This window comes from Stenella coeruleoalba (assembly GCF_951394435.1).
Source record: "Stenella coeruleoalba genome assembly, chromosome: 17".
In the NCBI taxonomy this organism is placed as follows: Eukaryota; Metazoa; Chordata; class Mammalia; order Artiodactyla; family Delphinidae; genus Stenella; species Stenella coeruleoalba.
The window spans coordinates 14,719,740-14,746,429 of NC_137163.1; the positions used below are offsets into that span (position 1 = coordinate 14,719,740).

At 40.8% G+C, this 26,690-nt stretch overlaps 1 protein-coding gene across 1 annotated transcript in view; it reads right to left on the reverse strand.

The window, feature by feature from the left end:
* Positions 1 to 1,596: 1,596 nt before the first annotated feature.
* FER1L6 (fer-1 like family member 6) overlaps positions 1,597 to 26,690 on the reverse strand; it is a 174,623-nt gene continuing 149,529 nt past the window's right edge. Inside the window, exons 37-45 of the mRNA XM_079901955.1 lie at positions 25,325 to 25,495; positions 22,197 to 22,357; positions 19,571 to 19,713; positions 17,240 to 17,328; positions 16,679 to 16,777; positions 14,368 to 14,609; positions 12,691 to 12,854; positions 4,338 to 4,438; positions 1,597 to 2,974 (exon numbers count right to left, since the gene is read on the reverse strand). Of these exons, the coding sequence (XP_079758081.1) occupies positions 2,788 to 2,974; positions 4,338 to 4,438; positions 12,691 to 12,854; positions 14,368 to 14,609; positions 16,679 to 16,777; positions 17,240 to 17,328; positions 19,571 to 19,713; positions 22,197 to 22,357; positions 25,325 to 25,495 (1,357 nt within the window). The 3' untranslated portion in view covers positions 1,597 to 2,787. The remainder of the gene's footprint in view (positions 2,975 to 4,337; positions 4,439 to 12,690; positions 12,855 to 14,367; positions 14,610 to 16,678; positions 16,778 to 17,239; positions 17,329 to 19,570; positions 19,714 to 22,196; positions 22,358 to 25,324; positions 25,496 to 26,690) is intronic.

A 26,690-nucleotide genomic window follows, 5' to 3' on the forward strand; every position in this document is an offset into this window, starting at 1 on the left:
CTCGTTGTAGTCTGTTACAGAATCAATACAAAATAAATACACTTGGGAGTATTATTGGTTGAAAGTTTCTTAGTCCATGTGCCAGAACATTTCTAAAACATAGGTCTCTCACTTCTAGATACAACTAGACTCCACATACTGCTGATTCCACCTGTAGAAATGATACTTATGACAGTAGCTACTATCCTTTGAGGACTGGCTTCATGCCAAGCACAAGCTACACATTTTACATACTTTTTCTACAATCTACACGACTCTTGCCAAGTAGGTCATAATTCCTTTTTTTCAGATGAAAAAATGAAGACTCAGTGATTGTGACCTGCCCAGGTAGAAATGACACAGCTAGGATTCAAATTTCCCTGTCCTCTCTGGCAGGCATCTTGGGTGCCAGGGATGGGGATGAAGGTTGAGGAACCTCACCAATGTTCCAGAATCTGCTCTTCCTCTCCATCTCCATGGCTGTGGCCCTGACACAGGTCCTCATCTCCCACCAGGGTTTTGACTACTGCTTCCTGAAATGTCCCCAGCCTCTGGATCTCATCTTTATCAATCCATCATGCACTGCAGGCAGAGCAACTTCTCCAATATCTAGACTGGTTCTTGACACTTCTTTGTTTAAATTCTTCCAGGGGCCCCCACTTTCTGCTGCATAAAGTCCAACCTTCTTGGCTTGGCATTCAAAGCCATTCATAATCTGACTCTGAGTACAGTCCATCCCACTCTATGCTACAGACCCATCAACGCTCATTTTGCCGCAGAATATGCCATGGTCTTTTCATCATAGTATATATGAACTTCCTTATGTGATAGACAAGGAAAGTATAGATCAGAGATGTGAAGTTAGCTGGCTTAGGTCACACAGCTTGTATAAAATAGAGTCAATACTAGACCCCCAATTCCCCATTAGACTACCCTGGAGCCTTAGAGAGATCATCTCTGATCCCTCCTCTTCCCTCCTCTGCCACAATTACTGAGTGAAAATAATCATCCTCTCTTGTGGGAAGGACTGCAGTACCTCCAGTCTGTTCTCCATGTGGAATAAATATCTAGTCATTCTTTTCTACTGCTTAAAAATCCTTTGCTATCCACTGCCCTTAAAATGAAGACTGAAGCCGTTAAGCGTGTGGGCCCTTAGATGACTTTCCAGCCCCATCTCAGGGTCCTTTGCCTCTCACTTGGTACCCACCGTCTTTTAGACCACTTCATGTGCCTCACTCCCTCCCACCTCAGGGCCTTTGAACATGCTATTTTCCTCTGTCTAGTGTGCTCTTCTTCCTCTCCATCTTTCTTCCTTATCTTTTATCTCCCTTCAGTCATTACTTCCCTAGGAAGCCTTCCTGACTGCCAGACTGGCTACGGGGCCTCCTTTAGATGGTCTTTCTGCTCCCAGTACTTTGCCCCTATTCGATCCATCAGTCTGTATTTATCTGTGTGTGATTATTTGATTAATATCTTCTGTCTATCAAACCCTATGCTCCTTTAGAGCAAAGATTTAGTTTATCTGACTGTGTACTTTTGAGACCCTAGAGTTAATCACAGCAGTTGGAACAAGGATGGAACTCAATAATTAGCTGTTGAATGAATAAATTCCCCAGCTGTGAAGTCAATCCCAATTTCCATTTATGTGTATTTTTGAGGGAAAAGAGCAAAAAAGGCACCAACTGTTTCAACTGCTGGAGACACAGAATTGGATATCATATCCTGTGAGTTGCTTGGTGTTGTTGCTAGTATTAATTATGTTTTGCTTAGTCGGTTTGGGAGGAAAGATTCAAATGTTGTTAAAAGAACAAAACAAAACCAAACCACCCTGAACCAAATTTAAGCAGCAAGAACAACTCTAATCCGTCAAATGAATAGATTTAAATTAATCCCATTTAAGAACACAAGTAGGGACTCATGACAACTTCTTGGGAAATGGGTTTTCTGCTTCAAAATCTTTTTAATTCTTAAGCGTAGTATCTTTAGGGTCAGGGCTGCACAATTAGGCCTAGAACATTATTTTAATTATTTTTTTATACACAGGACAGGCCATGAGCGATAACCTATGTGTAGAACACCAGACAGAGCTGATTCCTAAATTATGCCTGCTTACCCCTTCTTCTGGCACATTTCTTATGATACCATCTGATCTGAAAGTGTTTCAAATACTTTTGCTAAAAGGCTTTTCAGCATTCCAACATCTTTTGACATAACAGTAAATTTGATGAGCTCTATTTAACTTAGAAGAATTTTCAATGTTTAGCTTGTATTTATTGTGGATTTGAACAATGTGCATTGTTTTGTTGACCTGACTTGTCGTTTTACTGTCCAGAATCCAGAAGAAAGTATAATACCTTCCTTCCAAATCTGTCCTAAAGTAATGCTGTTCTTTTCCTTTTCAACGTCACCATAAATGTATGTTGTGCTTTTTCCTAAACCTCATCAATGAAACACATTCCTTACTTAGTGCTCTAGAAAATATTTTCCTAAGTCAATTTGAGGTCACCATTGATTACTATGGGGTAAAGGAGCCATTATTTCATCCTGCCCATGGACAAAACCATGACTTAAGGCTTTTAAATTGGAAAGGTAGTGGCAGGGTTGGGGTAGGGCAGGACTATTCCTCTCCCATCTCCTCCAAGAAGAGCTGATCTGTCCTTAGACATAGGGAGTGGCTCTTGGGCCCTCTGGGTTTATCCCCTTAGCAGCCGGCACAGTGCCTGCACAGAGCATACATTCTTATACATTTACAGATGAGGAAGAAGGGAGGAGGAGTAGAAAGGGAAGGTCTGGGTCCTCCATGACCCTCTACGATGAGCCCACAACGATCCTTCGGCTGATGGCTCCCGGCAAGGTATAGATGAAGAGGGCCAGGAAGATGATGAGGAGGATCAGAATGAAACCGATGATGATGTACTTCTTGTAATTCCTCCAGATGAGGTGGTACAGGCACTTGAAGGGGGTCACAAACCAGGAGAATGAGGTGTCTGGGCGGCTGAGAAGGAAGCAAGAGAAGATCAGGGAAGGGGCCATGTTGTCAACACATAGGAGTCTCAAGACCTCAGGAAGGATTTCTGACTCCCAATCTCCAGGGGCCCACAACGAGAGGCCCGAGAACGGGCGAAGACCATGTTGCCTTGAAGCAGAAGCAAGCTAACATTTTGGGTGATAATGATTCCTCATCATTTTAAAAGTTGGTCTGGAGGAGGGCAAGAGTTTGGTTAGGACCCAGCCAGAGAACTGAGGGCCCTCTGTCCGTCCCACCCTGACCAGCTCAAGCCCTGCCTCTTCCATGAAGCCCTTCCTGACTACCGCAGTCCACAATAATTCCCCTCATTCTGAATTCCTACCTCACTCGTGGCTTGACTTACCCACTTTTTGAACCTAACATATGTCTTCCACACTCTGATGACTGTTTTATGAACCTGTGTGTTCTCTCTAAACAGACTGAAAGCTTCTGGAAGGCAGAGTTTATATCTTACATTTCTTTGGTGTTCTTCAAAGTGTTTTTTTTTTAGTAGGTACACATTGTAGGAGTTTAATAAATAATTTTGAATTAATGAAGCACCAGTTATGTTCCTAACACTATGATAGATGAAAGGTAGGTACAAAGAAGGGACCACCTACTCATCATGAGACACTTGGAGTCTAGGGAGGGGTAGGACAAATACAATTTGAAAGAGTATTTTGTGTACACATTTCATATCTATATATGTTTACTTTTTAATTGATATATAACCATGGTTTCAATTGAATAGGGTAACACTTGCTGCTAGTAATTCTACTTCTGGAAATTTATTTTAAGGTGATAATTTATAAAGGGGAAACATTTTTATCATATTATAATAATAGAAAAAAGGTAGAAGTAAATTAAACATCCAGTTACTGGGTGGCAACCAACTCAATTATGGGTATCAAGTCTATGGACTATTCCACAGCCATTTAAAAATCCTAATTATGACAACTATGGCAACAAAGCAAAAATTTTCAGCAAGGGATAAGTGAAATATGAAGATAATTTTGTATGCATAATTAGAGAAATAGTAGAAAAAAAATGCATGTGAAACTTATATTCCCATGAAAAAAATAGCAGAAAAAAAATATGAAATTATTCTAGAAGTGCTTATGTGGTAGTTCTATGGAAAAGTGTCCTGTCCATTTGCCAAACACTCTATAATGTTTCTGGAATATTTTTCAATTATAGAAATAAAAAGCTACACTGATTGGATGGTACCTATTAACTCCTCACTTCTCCCAGCGGGATGCTCTAGGGAAATGTTTTCATCCTCTGATATGGGGACCTCAGAGGGTCCTTCCCATTTCTGATGTCCCCATCCCCACCCCGTGACTTCACTCACTTCGGCTTGGCCAGGGGCTCTGGCTCCTTTCGGGCTTTTCCAACAGGATTTTTCTCAGCTTCTTCTGCCGTAACGAGGTGGAACTCAGCTTCAACCTTGCCCTGCACAAAGACAAACTCTCAGTTTCTAGTCACAAAGAACTTCTGTGGGCAACGCCGACCTTCTAGAAGAAGTGTTATCATGTGGGAGAATGTCAGGAAGGATTGTGACTATCCTCCTGCTTTATTTTGAGGAAATATTATCTTTTCGGTCCTGGGAGAAGCCATTTTTATGACCGACAATAAAAGCCCTGGAACGACGTTACTCTTGAGTTTTGTGAGAAGAGGGGGTCCCACGTGTACACATAGACACACAAATGCTCAGTCGCATGGACTATTTCACTTGTAATCATTTAATATCTGCAGAAGTAATATGAATTACAGAAAGTAAGAATTAAAAGGGGGACTAATTACTTGAGTGGCAGAACCCTCTTGAATCTGCTGCCCTCTTTCTTCTCTGTCAATGACTCTCAAGAGGAGATGGGTGGGTATGGACCTACATTGGCCAAAAAGCTTTTCTGTCATCCTTCCTTGTTTTTGTTGTCCCCTCTGTTTTAGAATTATCCTTTTATTCTAGCACTCTCTCTCCCCTTCTCTTCCCTCAGTAAGAAACAGCCTCTTTGGTTTGAAAATTATGAGTCATATGCATCTTCAGAGCATTGTGCCAAAGATAGTGGCAGAGATGTAAGTCTTGGGTTATCAAAGGATGAGACAGGATGTCTGCAAAAGGTAGGAGTTATTCTTTCTTGTTCATTCATTACTTTTGGGGACCCCCTGTATGCCAGGCACTGTTCTAGGCCCTGGGGACTTAATGATTAAGAAAAATAGGACCCTTGATCTCCTGGAGCTCCCGTTCTTGGTGGAGGGGACCCTCTCTCCTGCCTCCTTTGGTTTTGTGGATCAAAATTCAAGGTGATAGGAAGGACACAGACGTGGCTGGAGACTGCAGCATCACCAAAGTATTTTAGCCCCTATGATTGCTGTTAAAGCTTGTCTTTCTGAATCCCATGTGGATGGGGTATTACCTGACTTCAGAGGCATGGTTGATTTCCTACCCCAGTAAAAAGGTCTAAGATTCTGATGAACCAATGGTCTTGTGTTAATTTACCTATACTTTCTGAAAAAGCCAGGGCTTTTTTTTTTTTTTTTTTTGGTACACAGGCCACTCATGTGGCCTCTCCTATTGCGGAGCACAGGCTCGGGACACACAGGCTCAGTGGCCATGGCTCACAGGCCCAGCAGCTCTGTGGCATGTGGGATCTTCCCAGACCGGGGCACGAACCCGCGTCCCCTGCATCGGCAGGCAGACTCTCAACCACTGCGCCACCAGGGAATCCCATGCCAGGGCTTCTTAACAAGCAAGTTTAGTTGCTGGCAGCCATGAAAATGTAATCGTGGGAGAAATTAGAGAAAAGTAGAGTATTTGGGGTGAGTTTGAAGCTGGAGAAGAGAGGCAGATTCATGGTTGTCTGAATCAGTAAAGAAGCACAGTGGGCTTTTATTACAAGTGAAGTCATGAGTTCAGATCTAGGTGGTCTCATCCATTCTTTAGACTAGTACCATGACCCGACTCAGAAGGCATTAAATTCCTATCATCCAGAAATATTCCTTTAAAATATGTATATATGTACTCTCTCTTGTTCCTATTGAGAAATTTTGGCTCCGTTGGCAATGACTTGCACATAAGGCACTCAGGAAGTATTTGAAAACCAGGAAAGAAAGAATATAAAGCTTCTATCCATTCTATCACATCTATCAACAGTAGAGCAATAGTAATATAACTCTAACTGTAATTGCAATGCTTTACTGAATGCCTGTTTTGTCCCAGGTCTGTTCTTTTGATCTATTATCTATCTATCTATCTATCTATCTATCTATCTACCTATCTATCATCTATTTATTACAGTGACTAGCAAAGTAGGTCTCCTTTATATTGATAGAGAAATGAAGCCATAAAAGTCAAATAACTTTCCCAAGGTCACACAGGCAATAAGTTAACCAACTGGAATTTGAACCAAGGTCTGTAAGATTCCAAAGCTCATGCTCTTTCCATTATAGCAGGCTGCCTCCCAACTGCCTGATAATTGGACTAGAAGTTTTATGAGGACCTTCCCAGCTCTAACGTGAGATGATTCTATGACTGTCTTCATCATGGCCACCTAAAAGCATTTGTCTTCTTGGGTCTTAGTTTCCTCATCTATCAAATGGCCAGAGGCTCTTTAAAGCAACTTGGCTCTAACTTCTATGTTTCATGAAAGGCAGAGTTAGAGCCCACGGTGCCCCTGCAAGATTTCACAGCTGGAAGAAACCCAAGAAGCCAGCCCAGAACTCATGGCAGAGAGGCTTCCAATCTGCCAAAAGGGTTTATTTCCGGATGTTTTTCAGCGATGATCTGAGCGCCACTGAGCAATATATTTATACGCTGGGAGCCTCATCCAACTCCTCTATACTTGATAGAGCTTAAGAGTCACTAACCAATTGCTGGGCTCCAAAACGTTTGGAAGAGAGGACAAAAATCAACAGAGAACAAGCTAGGACGAGAGTGAAAGGATCATAGGTGTCTTCATTGCCTAACAATAAGCTCAGCCCTAGTGCTGTATAACTTGCATGGTGGTGTGTGAAGACATTATTCCATTTAAACCATTTGACAGCCTGGCAAAACAAATGACATTTTTATTCCCATTTTACAGCCCAGGAAACGAAGGCTTGATGATGTTTGCTAACTTGTGTTATAAAACTAAGATTTGTACCCAGGTCCTCTGATACCAAGTCCCATCCTCTGCTGTTTTATGTGTCCAAGTGGCTCCTTTTTGTGGGAAAAAAAAAAGCAGCCTATTTATTTAACAGTGACTCAATATACCTTTTCTGAAATGTTCAAGAGGGGCCTCATAGTCATTGCCATGGCTCCAGCATTAGAATGTATTTTTGATGTTTCAGATAAAATGTTGAAAAACACACTTGCTATATAGAAACATTGTTGCACAAAAGAAGCCAAACACAAAAGAATACACGATGTGTGATTTCATTTAGCTAAAGAAGGAAATAGACATGATCAAATGATGAGGTCAGAGGTCAGGAGAGTGGTCAGGACAGGGGCAGGAGGGGTCTGGGTCACTGGAGAGGTTCTGCTTCTTTGTCTAGGTGCCGATAGGAGTGTTCAGTGCGTGAAAATTCATGATTGGCACACTCTTCTGTAACGTATACTACTCGTTTCTGTATGTAAGTATATTATATTTTAATAAATTGGTTTTAAAAAGAAAAAAAAGAACATGTTTTTGACTTCCATCTAATGACTTGCCTTGGGTAGCTTAAGGAATAGTATAGCATAGCGGAGCACAGGAACTGAGTGGGTACGATTTGGTGCAGACAAATTGGCATCTGAAATCGTGCTCTACCACTTACTAGCTGTGTGACCTTGGGTGAGTTACGTGCCCTCTTTGAGTCTCAGTGATCTGGGACGTTAATAGCATGTACCCCATCAGATTGCTTTGAAAAATAAATGATACAACACTTATAAAGTGCTCAACTCAGTGCCTGGTGAATAGTAAACACTTAAAAAATCATAGTTGTTAACTTCAACACTATTTTATGGACAGAAACGCATAATTTCCTGAGAAATATATTCTGCCCATTCAGAAAACTCCCAGAGAAGTCCCAAGGATGCATATTCCCACAGGAAAAAAAAATGCAAAGAAAAAAAGGAGGCAGAGAATATGAAATTAATTCTGCCCTAGGCATAGCAGTTGTCAGCTAACATCATGAAAAGCCTTGTCCCCGCTTCACTGCCCTGCCTTTGCGGTCACAAAGCATTTATCTGGTATCACAGAGGCAGCAGGGGAAGGTGTTTACTGTCATAGTCTGATAAACGCTGCTCCTCCTTCCGTGTCTCTCCACACAGAGGGTTCCATGTCCTATTTCAATCATCAGTATTGAACCAAGTACCAGGTAGAGGTCTTAAGCTAATAATATCCTCCAAATGTAATTTTAAATCAGAGCTAGAAAAAATGGACAGTGTGAGAGACTATCTATTAACCTAATGACATCTATGGATGGAAGAAAATGATAAGGAAAGGTCCTAAAAAGACTAGATTGGTTGTATTGCATCCATTGTTTATGGGCTTCAAACTTCACTGGGCCTGGAGGGTGGACGCTGGGGGAGGCTGAGAAGTGATTGTGTTCAGGTTGGACATGCCTTCTTCAGCAATAATTATTGCTTATTAAACACAACTGTCACTCATATGAGATGAGGCATTCACATACATTAATGGTGGGAATGTGTACTGGTAAATCCTTGAGGAAGAGGAATATACACCTATACATACATACATACATACATATACATATATATATATACACACACATATGTATCTGCACACATATATATGTATGTGTGAGTATTCTCAGGAGATGCATAGGGAGTCTTTAGGGGTGAAGTGTCAGAATGTCTACAACTTACTCCTAAATGGTTCAGCCTGTGTGTGTGTGTGTGTGTGTGTGTGTGTGTGTGTGTGTGTGTAAACTATATCCATATATTCACATATACAGACAAAATAAATATATCAAAATGTCTACAAATATTAAATCTAGGTGGTGGGTATATAGCTGATCATTGTACTATTCTTTCAACTTTCTGCATGTTTAAATTTTTTAATGCATGTATGTTGAGGAAAAAACATGATTTAACTGTAGCATTTCTATTTTGAGAATACAAAGAATTAGTAATATTCATAATAAAATGTAGGGGAATGCTCATTGTAACACTGAATAAAGCAAAATGAACAAGGCATTATTTTTAACGTAGAATGATCACTATTATATAAAATTAACCAAAACCTATGCATATTGGGAATAACCAAAATGTTAGCAATAGTTTTCTTTGGGTGATGTGCATATGGGCGCTATTTCTTCCTTTCCACATTTTTGTGTCTTTCAAATTTCCTATAAATGCATATAATATACTTTGTCTTAAAAATGCTCTTCACATGAAAATACCTCCACTCCTGGAGAATCTGAATTTGCCACATACTATTTAGATGATTTGTCTTGTCTACCAGCTGCCTCAGCTAAGCTGTGAAATTCTGGATGGCAGAAATGTGTCTTATTGATCATTGAACCTTTAGTTGCTAGTGTACATGGCCATAATAAATGCTGACAATTGTTTTTCACACTAACCTGGAGGTAGTTTTAGTTGTTATGCTCTTGGGACTTACCTGGGCTACCTAACTGTAGACTTGCGAGATTAACCTGTAAAAGAAACTTCCTGATCTCCATCTTCTAAAGGAGTGATTTCTTTGAAGGTTGCTTTTAGTAGGATAATGCATATAAAATGCATAATGCAATGTGTTTCATGAAGAACATGTTCAATACATATTCCCTTTCCTTCTCCAAAGGGTACCCATTCTTTTGCAGTTCCACTGGAGCTGTTTTTCACTTACTATCCATATTCCACACTAGGAGCTGTGCGATCCAAATGTCTAAATTACACTGCTTGGGTGTACAGATAAGCAGCTTTAAAAATAAGCCTGGCAGGTGGCACTGCCCATAAACAAATCCCTCCTGGCTGCTGGTAATTGGAATAAGATGACAATGATGTTCTGACTGCTGGCTTCAAGGCACGGGAGGGGAGTTCATGCAGAGTTGGAATTAGAGAATGTCTTTGCTGGAAACACACCTTGGAGGCACCCAGTCCAAACTACTCATTTTATAGACATGGAAACTATAAAAATTAATAAAGAGAAACCTCAATTAAAATAGAGTTGAGAGACCTGAAACGGGAGCTCTCATGCCCTATGCTGATAGCAGAGCGTAACAGGAAGAAGAAAGACTTTCTCTTCTCACCTGGCAAGAGCTCAGCCAATGAGAGACAGTCATGGCTCAGTCAGTGAAAAGCCATGGACTCTGTTAACTATAGCACTCCCAACTTCCTTTCCCCCTCTATAAAAGAGTTCTCTCCATTTTTGCTGGGGATTTGCACATGGCTAGCCATGGTTGCAGACCTCAAATTGCAATTCTTTGTTAACTCCAAATAACCCAGTTTTTGCAGGAGAAATAACTAGCAGTCTATTGTTGGAGCATCTGTCAGCACTTTATTCTTTTTTATGGCTGAATTCTATTCCACTGTATGGATATACCTGATGACATATTTAAAGCCATTTAAAAATCAAAATGGAGTAACTACGGTTCAGGCATCCAAAATGGAGCCAGGTGGGACCTCCCTGGTGGTCCAATGGTTAAGACTCGGTGTTTCCAATGCAGGGGACCCGGCTTTGATCCCTGGTCGGAGAACAAAGATCCCCCACGTGTTGCACAGTGCAGCTAAATAAATAAATAAATAACAAAATGCAGCCAGGTGACCATTGTGGATGCAGTTGCAGACATGTTCCTAAATCACTGGGAACTTGAATTTTCTGAACTGTATCAAATTCTAGGACACTACTGGCCATCTTCAAAACAGTATCTGCTAGCAGCTGCACCCTGAAACCTTGTAGTTTCAAAGTTTCCCCAACCCTTTTGCAACAATGTAATCATTTTGAACCCCAACCAGTTCTTGTTTAATAAGCGCCCTTACTTCTTGCCAGCTCCGATCCTAGTTCTTGACAAACAACCTGTGTAACCTTGCCCCGCTTTGCTTTATAAGCATCCCCCATTTTGTAGTCCAACAGAACACAATTCAAATGCTTCTTGAATCTGTGTCTCCCGGGCTATGGTCCTAACAAACCCCAGATAAGCACCTCTTTACTTCAATAAGGTCTCTGTTTCTGAAATTTCGGTTAACATACCACATTTTGTTTATCCATTCATCAGCTGATGGACATTTGGGTGGTTCCACTTTGGGGCTATTATGAATAATGTTGCTATGAACTTTCACAACACTGCTTTTTAAAAAGGTCGCCAGGAGAGGTACAAATTATTATGTATAAAATAAGCTACAAGGATATATTGTACAACACGGGGAATAGAGCCAGTATTTTATAATAACTGTAAATGGAACATAACCTTCAAGAACTGTGAATCACTATATTGTACACCTGTAACGTATAATATTGTATATCAACTGTACTTCAGTTAGAAATTAATTAATTTTAATAAATAAATAAATAAAAGGTCGCCAGTGACCTCCACGCCGTTAAACCCAATCGACACCTCTCTGCTTATGCAACCACCCAGGAGCATTTGACACAAAGACCCAGCTGTCCGCAAAAGACTCTCTCCTCTCTGGGTTTATGTCTCAGCACATTTTCATTGTTTTCTTCCTACATCGCTGCCTACTTCTCTTTCGCCACTTGTGGCCCTCTCCCACCCATTGTCCCCATTGCAGTGAGGGACTGTTTCCTGTGTGAATCAGATCCCCTCACCTCCCTGCTAGAAACCATTCACTGGCTTCCTGTTGATCTGAGACCGAAATCCATAAACTCTTCAACATGGCGTCTGAGGGCTGCATGATCCAGCTCTGGTTTCCTCTCCACTTCATTGGCGTCACCCTCTCTTCACCCTGCTCCAATTGTGTGAGGTTTTTGCTTGTTTGTATTTTAATTCCTCCTATGCACTGAACTCATTCTCACCTCAGGGCCTTTGCCTGTGGTGTTTGCTTGGTGACAAATGCACTTCCATATTTTTCCCTATGGCTCACTACTTTTCATTCTTTAGGTCTCAACTATAAAGGTTCACAGTCACAGAAAGTTCTCTAACCGCTGTATGGAGTGGGAATATCTGCCTTGGATATGCCTTAACTCAGCACTTCCCAGCCCTTGTTTTAAGAATTTGCTAGGCAGAGCAATTCTCAGAGCTCCCTGAGGGTCTGTTTCTCACACTGTAATCCTCAGTTTGGCTCAAATAAAATTCACTTTTTTCTCTTAAAAAAAAAAAAGAAGAATTTGCTTTCTTGGTGTGCCTGTGGGTGACTCTCTGTGCATTTGTGTGTTCATCTATTTACCCTTGTGTGTCTGTCTTTGACATTGGACTGTATTATTCTCAGGGCCTATCCTTTAATAGATGCTCAATAAATATTTGTTGAATGAAATGAAGAAACAAATTACATGGAAAATAGTCAATTAGGATCAAATGAAATAACAGAAGGGATCTGAACATATTTGGCAAACTCTGCAGGGCTATAAAAATATAATAGATGACTGCCATTATGGAATATATACATAATCACTGCCGTTTGTTTCATAGGAAACATAAGAAACTTTGCCCTAAAGGGCTCTATGTCATTTTAGGGCACTTGACTTGAAGTTTACAAAATGACTCATTTAAAGAATATGAGGTCCCCTGCCTGCCCCACCCTCACCCCATCTCCTACAGCTGTCACTTACCGTGAGTTCTTCGCTTTTAGTGAAAGGCCACCAGCCCCGCACACGCTTTTGCTGGAATATGGATATCTTGCTCTCCTCACTTGCATTTTCAAACTTGGTGAGATCGCAGTCTTTGGCAGCCTTAGCTGCTCGGGGAAAACTATTGAGGTTCATCTCCAGGGAGCCTGTGAAGAGATGTCCTTAACAGTTATAGAAGGGCTTGAAAATCCATCATCATCCTCATTCACCCACTCACTGGTCATCCATCCACTCACTGGTCATTCAGTCAGGACCACATGGGATCCACAGACATGTGCCAGGTACTGAGGGCACAAATATGACCAAGACATGTTTGGTGCATTTAAAGCATTAGTAATAGGGCAGCAGGTAGAAGACAAGGGCAGAGCTACCATATGTAACTTTCAAGCCTTAGTTTCCGGTGTCATCTGTTGGGCCTCTTCTCTGCTCCCTGAGCGTGATCTGGGTTACGTGTCTATCCTTTGAGCTGTTCCCTGCCTTAGCACAGACAACCTGTAAGAACCTCCTCCCCCGACCATACCTCTGTCTCTGAGCCCACTAAACTGCAGGTTGGGGACTCAGTCTTACCGTCTTGGTAGCTGCTCTCTAGTACCATCGTGGGCTCTCAACAATGTTTTCTCTTTTTAAAACTGTTTTATACATTTTAAATGTTGCTCTCCATTTACAGTTATTACAAAATAGTGGCTGTATTCCCTGTGTTGTATGATACCTCCTTGAGCCTATCTCACACCTAGTAGTTTGTACCTCCCTCTCCCCTACCCCTATCTTGCCTCTCTCCCCGTCCTTCTGCCCACTGGTAACCAGTAGTTTGTTCTCTGTCACCTGTGAGTCTGCTTCTTTTTTGTTGTATTCACTAGTTTTCAACAGTGTATTTTCAATGAGTGAATATAAGCCAGAGTAAGATAATTCCACGAGAATGTTCTATTTCTCTCTCCTTAATAACCTTTCCTTATTTCGAAAGTGATGTATGTTCACTGTGAACATTTAGAGCGTGCACATTAGCAAAAAATAGAAATCTTTTTTTCTATTATTTTTCCACCTCCCAAAAGTTGACGACTGTCCTACTTATTAGTTCATATCCTTATATCAGTCTTTCTGTCTCTTTGGCTATCTCTGACTATCTCTTTCTCCTATAAAAATAAACATATTTTTTACCGAAAGGGGATTTTTTCCTATACACTTTTTTTCACTTAATGCACAACTATCCAACTCATTAAATATTCTAATATTTTAATGGCTGCAGGGTTATCACTTATTGAGTGCTTACTATGTCTGAAGCACTGTCCTTCGTTTTTAAATTATATTATCACATTTACAGCTCCCCTCTGAGGTTGTAATATTATTATCCCCATTTTACAGCTGCAGAAAACTGAGGTACAGAGGAGACCAGTAATTAGCTCAAAACTTAATAGCTTCTTAGTAGTAAAGCAAAGGTCAATTTTAGTCTGTTTGAATAAGTATCTTCCACCATAGGGATTCACTGTAACTTACTGAGTCAATCCCCTATTAAGGGCTATTTGGAGTGTTTCAATATTTTGCTATCAAAATTATTAAATAGCATTGAAATTACTATCCCTGGAGCTAACTCAGACTAAGTTCTCCAAAAGCTGGGACAAAACCCTCAACATTAATACGAGCTTGATGAAGCCACTGGCTTACCCAGAAAATCATCTGAAGACAGCCTTTCAAAATCCCAAACCTGAAGCACCAACACAGCTGGCGTCTTACACTCCATCTTCTCTAAGGAAAAGATGTTCTCCCTCTTGGTAATGACCATTTGCTTCTCTGCTGGGAGATACTGAAATGGAAACAGAAAGCGCCAGTTGAAGTTCCCCTCTCCAGTCAGAGAGTTGTAATGCACGTCTGTTTCCTGCTTGTCATCTTCCAAACCCTTTAACCACCTGAATAAAGACAGAAAAAGAATTAAACACTCAGAGCACATTATTCAGGCATCAGTATAATCAAGAGCGATTTAACTAGTTTCATTGTGGTCACAGATCCATGGTTTTAAAATTATGATATAGTTAGATTTAGATGAAAGCTTCCATTGAATCCGAAAGAGATAAATAGGGATCAAAGGGTCGGAAACTGAAACAAGACTCTCGGTCTAAGTCAGGTTGGGGAATTGTCTTCAGTTCTTGGGTAGATCTGAAGCCGCACTCAGTAAAAAGGGAGAAGTCAGGAAATGTGAAATGAAAGTGTAATCTGAGTTTCCTCTCACCTTGGGCGACCTCTTTGTAACACGTACCATTTCTGCACCCACTACATTACATTGCTACATTACATAGGTAAATTATCTAACCTCTCTGTGCCTTTGTTTCATCTGGAAAATGGAAGCAATGACAATATCTAGTTCATAGAAATTCAGAGGAATTATATGAGATAGTACATGTACAGTGCTTGTGTACTCCAAATGATCTATTATGTTATTTCCTCTTAGTATTATCTAGTCTTTTTCCTCCGTGCCAAGTATAAAGTAAGCTACAATGAATACATTTTCCCCTAGTACTTTATCCACAGCTAATTAATTCTTGAGAAAAAAGGTACTTTTAATTCAAACTAATTGATAATGCCAAACCACTTGCTTTCTGAAAGCAGACATCCCTCCCTCCACCCCAACCCACCCTGCGGCAGGGGAGGGTAAATACCCTTCTATTCCCAGAGGAGTGGTACCACTTGGGGTATGGGCACAATTATTTAGCTAAAGATGGTGCTCGGTCAACCAATATATGTGTGGTATCTCTTACGAGGCAAGGAGTGAGCTAGATGCTAGGGGAGTGATGGGAGCAAACAGGGATGGTTCTTGCCTTCATGGAGCTACAGTCATGGAGGGAAGAGGATGGAGGGAGATAGGTGGGATGGCAAAAGTCACCAGTGAGGGATGTGCAAAGGCCCTGTGGAAGAAGAGGTGAGGACACATTCTAAAAAGGGAAAGAAGCTCGGTGTGACTAGAGAGCTGAAGGCAAGGGGGAGTATTGATCCAGCGAGATGAGTCTGGAGACATAGGCAAAGTCTAGTCATGTGTGATATTTTAGGACATATGAGGGATTTGGATCTTTGTCTAGAGAAAATAGGATGTCATTAAAGGGTTTTAAGTACAGGACTGATGTGCTCAGATTGTGTTTTGAAAAGATAACTCGTGTTTCAACAATAGAGAACAGATTATTGGAGGCAAGACTGAATAGGGAGAGACCAATTCAGATAGTATTGGTATTTCAGTGACCCTAGCAGGAAATGATGGAGGAAAAGATGATGATGGTGATGTGGTGAGATGAAGAGAATGGACAGTGCTGACAGCTATTTTGGGAGTAAAATGAACAGACTTAATAGTGTACTAGAAATGGGAGTGTCAGTGAGGAAGGGGGTTTCTTGTTGGGGGAAAACAAAGAGATACCAAAATAAGGCTGAGATGAATTGACTGTTTCTGAGATGAGTTTTATCTGAGGGTACATGTTTAAGTCACATTGTTTCTGATTCTCTACCACTTCACCTCCCTCCCTGATTAGGGGCGAAAAGGAAACCTACAAAGACATTTGTGTTATAGCCAAGATGTAAGAGAGAGATACAAAATATTTAGTTTCCTGAGTCCTAGGTTGGTAAAACTAGCAAACGGGAAGGTATAAAGTTTAGCTTTTGTACTAGGCTTATAATCTTCTTAACACTTAATCTTTCATCAATAGCACTACAGCTCTCTGCTTCCTTCTGGTGTAAAGGTATTTTGAATGTCATTCAAAAAGTTTAGGCATCCAATATTTAACTGAAAGAGATGTTTATATAATAAGACTTCCTCACAAAAATATTTCATGGGATAATCATTCTTAGCAAAATGACCAAATAAGGCAAATACTTGACAAAGAAAGTGACCTCATCTAACAAGGTGAGTAAGATGGACTCCTTTTGTGAGACGGTTAGGAGTTAAAGAGGTGAAGAGGAGAAGGAAAGGGGGTATGGAGTTTGCTGGTGATCTTACCCTTTAACATAAATATCACTTGATTTTTGTCCTGTGAAGATATTCTCATCCTCTAAAATGACATCTTCCGTGTTCCAGATGGTCACTCTCAATTCATACCTGGGATAAGGGAAGGCAGACTTAGGTTGAAGACCTTGGACGCTGAGTCGATTGGTGTCTATGTGATTCTGGTACTGCTGTGAGTCTATAAGCTTCCTCAACTTTACCAAGTTCTAAAATGTCAAGACTTAAGGTCTTCGTTCCATCAAAACCAAGTGTCCCAGCTGGAATCGCCAAGAACATGAATTTCTCTGAGCAGATCCTCCTTCCATTAACTGACATTTTTCAGAATGTTGAAACTCAGGGGCTCCTACCATAAAACAGGGGCCACCATTTCAATCCCCACCACTACTATTATCACCACCACTCACCCGCTGCTGTACTTGGCCGGGTGGCAAGTGAGGCATGATTATCAGGTGTCAGCTGATTAATGTAATGTATCAGACACCAGATCAAATGACATGATCCTTTAGTCCGAGACCTTGGTCTCTTTCCTTGAAGGTGGGGCTGCAGGTTACTTACCCTTTGGGTTTCCTTGGCGAAATGTCAACAGGAGGTCCAGGCTGAGGCATGTCTTTGGGAAACATGTCCACCCACATCTGCAGGCGGCCCTTGTTAAGAAGACATCCTTTAGATTTTTTTGGGGGGGCATTATCACATGGACACTGACCATTCACGGTGTTAACAGATCCCTTTACTAGTAATGGATATTAGGTACATATAATATAATATAATGTAATGTGATATAATAAGGATATTATCCATATTATATTCAGAATATTTGTTGACAAAGACAGAACTTATATTTTTATTAAAAATTAGAACATATATCAAGAGGAGCGTATATCAAGAGAAGGGGAAGGGTAAGCAAAACCTTATTGCGTACCTACTATGTGGTAGATGCAGTGCTATGCACTTGAAAAGCATTGTCTCATTAATTCTTCCAATATCCCCACTAGGTAGATGTTATTATTCCTACTTGGCAGATGAGAAAATGTCTTGCCCATGTTTACACAGGCAACACGTAGCAGAGCCTGGATTCAACCCTCATCTGCTGACTCTAGAGACCCTGCTCTTCTTACCAACCCCTAAGGATTACAAAGATAACACTATCTGTCAGAAGAATCATGCTTCATTGCTTCCAATGTAGCTTAGCATCCATTATCTCCATCAGTGCTCACCCCCAGCCACGTTTCTGTGCTACACATAAAAAAACTAAGGTTCAGAGAAGTCAAAGAAATTATCTGAAGTCCCGTGGCTAATTAGTGGCAGAACAGGGCCTTCCATCCATTGCTTTGGACTCCATACATCAAAATGCACCCTGTTGCAAGGGATGTGAGAGCCCAGGTGGGGAGAAAGTCCAGTGGATTCCATATTCAGGTCTGTTGTATGCATGCTAATTGCTCCGTCAGCTCAGGCAGGAAGGTGAGTGATCACCAAGGGCTGGGATGGTCAGGGGAGATTTTATATGAAGTAAGTGGGGCTTCCAACAGAGTGGGAAGGATTTGTAGGATTTGGGTTAATGAGAGGGGCTTTGGCTAGGAAAAAAAAAAAAAAGAGGATTTCCAGGGGAAGGGGCAATGTAGGCAAAGAGTTAGCATTCGGGAAGAGAAGAACCAATTCAATGGAGGATTATATTCCTAGGTCTCTAAAGAGACATTAACATTCACCGTTAACCAAGAAGCTACATCTGACAGGCAAAATGAAGGATACCAGTAACCAAAAGATTTCAAACATCTGGTAGTAAATCTTAGGAAATAGTCATAAGCTTCTACATCTGATAAAAGTTTATCCAGACACGCCCTCACACATGCTATCAGGAGGTTTATACCCCAGCATTGCTGGGATAGCAGTGTGGGAGTTCCTGCCCCATTATAGTCAAGCCCACGTGCTTTGCCCAGACTACACAGAGAGTGGGTCCAGAGCTGGGACAGATCTAGGGACTCACACTGCCTGGGTTAAATCCCACCTCTACTTATTACAAGCTGAGTAACTTTGAGCAAGTTACTTAAACTCTCCGAACCTCAATTTCTTCATCTTAAAAGTAAGGATTATAATAATTTCATCGTGAGGCTGTATTAAGAAATAAGCGTGAGGTGACACACACACCGGTTTGTCTAGGAAAATCGTGGTGTGTGCCCCTTGTATCAGCTTAATTATTAATAGTGCCTTCTTTCCCTCTCAAAATGGCCCTAATTTGGATAACTAAATCTATGGCCATCCTAATTAGGTGAGATAATTTCTGTAAAGGGCCTAGGACATAAAAGCCTCTTAATAAACGTGTCTTCTCTTCTCTTCTAACTCAGAAGCCAGATCTCTAGTTATCTTTTCCACACAGCTTGTTTTGCCAGTTCTTCAAGGTAAGCCTCCATCTATTGCTTCTTTGGGAAAACTAGTGGGCTGTGTGGTTACTGATAGATTTTTGGACAAGGTCTTGGGCACATCCGATGAGTTTTGAAGTTTCTCAAATGTCAGGATTCTTCAGAAAGAACGTGATAACTCAAATCATAAAAGGGAAAGAGCACTAAATCCTACTCTGATTTTAGGGCAGAGTTTCTCAATCTCAACATTCGTTGGGGGCTGAATAATTCCTTGTTGTGGAGGCCTTCCCAGTACAGAACAGGATGTTTAGCAGCATCTCTGTCCCTTCCCACTAGATGCCAATATCACCCCTACCCACGTGAGACAACCAAAAATATATGAGACACTGCTAAACATCCAGGGCAGGAGGGGCAAAACTGTCCCTGGTTGAGAACCATTATTAGACAGCACACAAGATTAACTTGCAGGGGAAAAGTCATTCTCTTCGGGGATGAACACTCTTATGGGGGCCAGAACTGTCTTGGCCACTACCTGCTCCATTCCTGGCTTATCCCTGTGGTACAGTGGCCGAGTTTCTACGTGCTCAGGAACCAGCCTACACCCAACCTCCGGGATATCCTCCCAAGAGTGTAAAATGCTGAGGGCCAAGTGCTCGTACGACTCCACCGTCTCATCTGCATGGAAGAGAGAAAAATAAAGAGACTTGTCAGATGTGTTCCTGTAAGGTGATAGTCATGGGCTGTCAGATGCGTTTTCAAACACTCCCTTAAAGGTTCATTTAAATATACCAAGGAACCGGGAGAGAGAAAAGGCAGTGAAAGAGAAAAAGGACGAGAGAATGGAAAGAGGTAGGAGTAGAGTGGTGGGAAGAGGAAAGAGTTTGAAAGTTAAGAGAGCCAACCTATCTACAAAACAGAAACAGACTCACAGACCTAGAGATCAGACTTGTGGTTGCCAAGGGGGAGGGAGAGGGAGGGACTGGGAGTTTGGGGCTGGTAGATGCACACTATTACATTGAGAATGGAAAAACAACGAGGGCCTACTGTATAGCACAGGGACCTATAGCCAATCTCCTGGGACAAACCATAATGGAAAAGAATATTTTTTTTAAAAAGAATGTATATATGTGTATAACTGAGTCACTTTGCTGTACAGCACAGATTTGCACATCATTGTAAATCAACGATACTTCAGTTAAAATAAAAATTAATTAAAAGAAAGTTAAGAGAGTGGGAAATGAGATGGGTTGACCAAAAGATCCAGAGCTCAGTCAGAGTCTTGGAGTACTGGACTCCCTTCACCCCTTGAATCAAACTCCTTCAGAGTCTATGAATCACAAACTTGGCTGCAAGGGACGAGAGAGGGTATGTTTCCTGGAGACATAAAACTGTTTGCTAACACCACAGTGGGAGAGGGCCTGGAGAACCAGTGTGACCCTAAGCAACGTGGTGAAACAGCCACAATATGTGCCCATCGATGTCTCTTGACTTTTCTCATCATTGCTTGGGATCTCCCGTCTACCAACACTTACTCCAGAAAAGATTCTCTGATCTATCGTTTTACCAAAAAAGGTAATTCATGACAAAAACTGCCAGTGGAAACGATACTCACAAAATAAGGCAAAAATTGTTGAAAGAATAAAATCTTCTTGAACAAAGTTTAGAAGGGCCAAATTCGACATAGGAAAGTTGAACCAGGTTTAACCAGAAAAAGGCTACCAAAAGAATCTCCCAACAGCAGTCATTACAGTCAGTAAAAGTAAATAGGGATGAACAAGTAATCAATGAATTAAATCTTTGTCAAAAAGTTTAATCAGTCAAGAACTGATCTTAATGAATATAATTTCAGATTTCTGGTGGGCAAGTAAATTGGTTAATCATGAAATGTAGAATACTGACCAAGGGACTGAAGTGGCTTCATAGAATACATTACAAAAAAGTATTTTTCTCACAGAAATTCATCAATATCATTAATACACTAAATGTCAATAATTCTGCATGCATGAACCTCTAAGAAGTTCTTGGGGCCAAAACAAGGCAAAAAGAAATCTTGGCATTGAAGTGGTGGGATCAACATAGCGTCAAAACACCCTGTAGGGCTTCCCTGGTGGCACAGTGGTTGGGAGTCCGCCTACCGATGCAGGGGATGCCGGTTCGTGCCCCGGTCCGGGAGGATCCCACACGCTGCGGAGCGGCTGGGCCTGTGAGCCATCACCACTGGGCCTGCGCGTCGGGAGCCTGTGCTCCGTGGCGGGAGAGGCCACAGCAGTGAGAGGCCCGCGTACCGCAAAAACAAAAACAAACAAAAAAAACCAAACAAACAAACAAAAAAAACACCCTGTAGCGTGTACTTAATTGGGCTTTTTGCATCAGGAGCACTGAACCATATATAGGTAATTTTTAAGCATCAAATGGACAGGTGTGACAGTAGAGAAATTGTTCTATAACCTTAAAGTAAAGGTGGCTTTTTTTTCTTATCCTAAATTTATGAAAGGCTCTCTGGGATCTTCCTGGTACGTCCTATGTTGCTCGTATGGAAAAATCTGTTTCTTGGTGTTGAAACAGGAGATTGGTTGGTATAACACTTATGGGGGTAATTTGAGTTGTGTCCAGTGATTTATTTTATGTAATATTAATTTTAAGGTATTGTCTATCTTCTGACACAACAATTCTACTTATATGATATGTACTGTAGACACATCAGAAATATGCAAAAATATGTGTAAGGATGTTCGTGGTAGCATTAAGTGTCACTACAAAAATGGACACAATGGAAATAAATGTCACAGCCATAAAATAGAATATTATCAAGGATTGTTTCAAAGAACAGAGAATTGTCATAATCTATTGGAAATAGAAAATGCAGAGTACAAAACTATAGATATGGTACATTTAAAATTATGTAAAAATGTGCCAAATTGCACACACTCTGTGCAAAATTTATATTTCTGTAAAGAAATATACCAGCACGCACCATGGTTATCTCTGAATTTGGGAATTAAGAGTGATTTTCGTCCTCCTCCTTACTTTTCCATATTTTCTATTGTGAGCATGCATTAATTTTACAATAAATGAGCATTATCTTCAGTCACCAATACCACTGAAAGCAGGCTTTTCAAAAGAAGAGCCATGTCAGCGGGATACATTGGGGGAGTTACCTGTGTCCTCCTCGGTGAAGACTGTTTTTCCACAAAACACCTGGTTTCCTATCTGTATTTTCCCAGGGCAGAAGTAGGGGCCATCCAGCTTGTTGTCTTTGCAGAGCTTGGTGAGGATTTCGGTGGGTTTGGACGTGTCTCTCCAGGCATTGTATCCTTCTCTGAAAAGTGGAGGAGGGACAGAGGGTGAGGTCCAGCCTCCCTGGGAGCCACATCTGAGGTCCCGGTAAAAAGGACCACCTAAGGATGATCTGTGTTAATCCTTCAGATTTAACTTGACCTTCTACATGCTTGGGGCTAGTGTTTTCATTTTATCATCTTCTCTCTCTTCTGGTCAATACCTCTGCATATGTATGCTTGTACAAAAGGCAGAACTTCTGAGTAGCTTGACATAAACATTCCTTACAGGTAGTTTTGGATATTTTTTTAAAGAAATGCATCCTTTAAAAAAAATCTGAAGTGAAATTCACATAACAAAATTGACTATTATAAAGTTGACCAATTTGATGGCCTTTAGTACTTTCACAGTGTTGTGCAACCACCACCTCTATCTAGTTCCAAAAAATTGTCATCACCCCGAAAGAAAACCCTCTACCCATTAAGCAATTACTCCTCACTGCCCCTACCCCACCCAGCCTCTGGCAGTCACCAATCTGCTTTCTGTCTCTGTGGATTTCTTTGCAGGTAGTTTTTGTTTAGTTTGTTCTGTCCCTAGCAGAATAGCTATTTGGCTGCTACTTATTCTAAGAAGAAAGCCTAGCTCATCCTTCCAATTTCTCTGCTTCTTTCCTCCCTTCTCCTCCTCCGCCAACTCATGTCACAGGCAGGAAGTCTTGATGTGCCGTTTCTCTAATCAGTTATTTCCTAGTGGTGAGTTTCTAAATCTTTTCAACCCCTTCTTCCCTTAAAAAACTAGCTGTTTGGTTAAAAATTATTAACTTGCAATGAGATGCTCCCTAGGAACCATGACCAAGATAAGCCTGGATTTCTCTGCTCCCTGGGATGCGGGATTCATCAGAATTTAATTTGTTTAAGCATTGAAATAAACCAAAACATGGCTATAAAGCAGTTTTCCTACACTGGGCCAGAGATATGAGGATCCTGAAAAGACTCCAAGCCACCCCCAGAGCCATACATAGGCCTCCCCAGAAATAAGCGCTCTTGTTTACTTTTAAAACTTCAGAGAACAACTTCCCTGACTAAATTATCCTGGTCCCTGCTAGTTCTACTGTCAGGAAATTCTCCTGAACAAAAGATCCACCATGTTTGCTTGTGGCTTCCTTTACCGACTTCAGAGCGAGCACAGCTAATCATTCTCTGCATGGTACCCTCTCAGGTACTTGAGAATGATGTAAATACACCAGGAGGCTTATAAACTCACTACAGTCCCAACACTGAACCGGCCTTCTAGGCTCAGAGAAGAACAGGCCAGCAGTAGAGACTTGTCTGAAAAATCACGCCATGGAGGAAATAGATGCTCAGACTGTGTTAATGAGAGTGTAAATTGGTCCAACCCTTCTGGAGAGCCATTTGGACATATATATTAAAAGTCTTTAAAGTGTGCATTCCTTTTAATGGAATAAATCCATATCCATGGATGAACACTGAATGAATTATCAGAAAGGTTTGCAATGGCTTTTGTATGGGAATGTGCATGGCAGCAATATTTCTAATGGAATAAGAAAGAAAAATATAAATGCCCTGAAATTCAGGAAGGGAAATTGGTTATATCATTTTATAGTAAATTTATATAATGGAACACCACTATTAAAATAATGACTTTGAAGAATATTTAATGACATCATAAGATGCTTATAAGGGTATAAGTCCAACAAGAAGCTTACAAAATTGCATGGATAGTGTGAGTCCAACTTTGGGGGAAATAGATAGAAAAAAATACTAAAAGGAAATACATACACATTTTTTAATATAAATTTCATCTCTGGATAAAATATCTTGAGCATCATTTTGTACTTTCCGTATGTCCTAAATTTTCTACAAGGACTATATATTACTTTATATTCAGAAGAAATATTTCTAAAATTATACCATGGAAATCTAATGGATGCTTTTACATTTTCCTAGCTGATATTTGTAAGAGTTTTCTTCTTAAGATATTAAATATATCATACTTTAAAAAATAAAGCTGGTCTCTGTTGCTCTATGTCTCATTTCTAATTGAACATTAAGGGAATGTAGTATTTTGATCGTAACTCAGCCAATATCTTTATTTAGAGGCCTACTGCTATTTTTGTCTTTTATGAAATTTTTGTCACCAAGAAAGGCAGGATTACATTTTTTCCTTCCAGGTTGAGTGGGTGTAGTGTATTCTTGGTTATTAAAATACTCATAGCTTTGGGACTTTGAAATAGTAAATATTCGTGGTGTGTGAAATAGCATGTTACATAACTGTATGATCTTAATTACATAAAAATGGACGCTTAGTCGTGTAGATACAAAAACAAGACCTAGAAGGACACATCAAACAGTAAACTGCTGGTGATTATGGATGACTTTGTTTTTTGCTTCTTGTGTTTTTGGTTTCCTATTATGCACAGGTTAGCTTTTAAGAAATAAATGTTATTTTAAAAGGCTTAATAAAAGTAAAAATAAAAAAATAAAGCAGATAATTTATATTTTAAAATTAATCAGAATTCAAAAATCTTTGTAAAGAGTGAGAGCTGGACCCACTTTTCCCACCTGTGTAAGATGGGGATAACACCTTAATGGGTTTTGAGAGAATTGAATGAGATACTCCATGTAAAGTGCATGGTATATTGTAAGCACTCATGAGTGTTTGTTGTAATTAACTAGGATATAGGCATTTGTATTATATTAGTCATTCTTCTAGCATCATTCCCCACTGGGAACTCTGTCCACCAGGCCCAGCTGATCGAATGAACAAATACAATTCAGCTCTTGACTCTTGAAGAACCTGCCCTGGGTTCTAAATCAGTTTTGCTTCCCCAGCCCCAAGTACCCTCAAGTGCAGTGAGCAGTTTCCCCAAACTAGCTCTGCTGACATGGAGCACATCTGAGATATTAAATCTGGGCCTTGGCTGGCCTTCCCAGCACATGGGCTGCAGCCTCAGAACACCAACAGTGTCTCCATGGGAGGAATAACTTACATCTCATATTGATTCTGCAAGCCACAGATGGCTCGGTGTTTGCTGTAGAAGCGGTTCTCCAGGTCAATCCTTGTCTCACCAATGAGGTCATCCATCCCGATCATGTCATGGTCATAGATCAGCACAGAGAGCAAGGACTCCTTGGGGAATGTGGCCTGGATCTCAAATGACCTGCCATCCAAGCAGAGGTTTAGGAATCAACAGCATTTGGTGATACAGAGAACTTTTCCCTGCTTCACTTTTAGCCCACCTACAGTCCATATGAACTCACTAAACACTCAGCAACCCAGTTACTACTTAATGGGTGTTTATGTGGTTTAATTTTTCATTGAGATGCAACCAATTTCCCACTCTTTTGTCAGTTTTCCAGTAGCCAATCATCTCCTCTTTTGTGGACCATGCCTTGTAGTCTTCAACTAGGGTGACAGCAAGAGGGAGAGGAAAGTCTTAGATTTTGGCCTCAAACAGGACTGATTTCTAATCTGGATTTTGAATCAGCCACTTTCCGGTTGTAATACATCGGGAAAGTTATTTCATCCCTCTCAGCCTCTTTATGTGTAAATGGGGATAAATATGTCTTCTTTATAATATAGCAGAGCGGTTAAATGCGATAGTGTTTGTATAAACACAGATTTTACTTCCAGGCATTCAACCTGGTACCCAATAATTTACCATTCCCTTTCTCCTCCATTGTTGCTTCATCAGGGAATACCAGCTGGGTTTATTTGAAATGAAAATCCTATTGACAATGGAAAATCATTAGAACATAGACTTGCAGGACTGGAATGCTGTCTCTGCAAGATTATTTTGAGCCCCTTGAGAACAGAGACCTCTTCATCTCCACATTACTGGAGGCTGCACTTCACCTGCAGAGAGTAGACACGATAAATGTTTCCTTGAACTGTAAGGGATCTCAGAAATCACCATATCCAATCGCTTCAGATAAGGAAACTGAAATCCAGAGAACACAAGGGACTTGCCCAGGATCCTAAATCAGGTCAAACTGGGATAAGTACCAGTTTCCTAACTCCTGGTACCGTTCTCTTTCCACGATCTCACCCCAATCAGTGTTGAAAGGAATAGCAATGCTGTCGGATTTCCCGTGACAATGCATTATCCGTGCTACTGAGCGTTAGAGAAGATAACTAAGAATTAAATTGGGAGTGAAAGCCTGCATTTTAGGGAAATGTGTTCTTGAAAACAAAATCAAGGATACACCAGTGTTTCTCCAGCTGTTCCTGTCTCTGCCCTGGGACAAGGTGGGAAGGCTGGTCTGGAAACAAGGGACAGAGAGGATGCGCAGAGGAGGGGAGAATAGAAGACCCATTATTTCCCTGCCTGTCCTCAGGCCTGTCTGGGCTGCTGC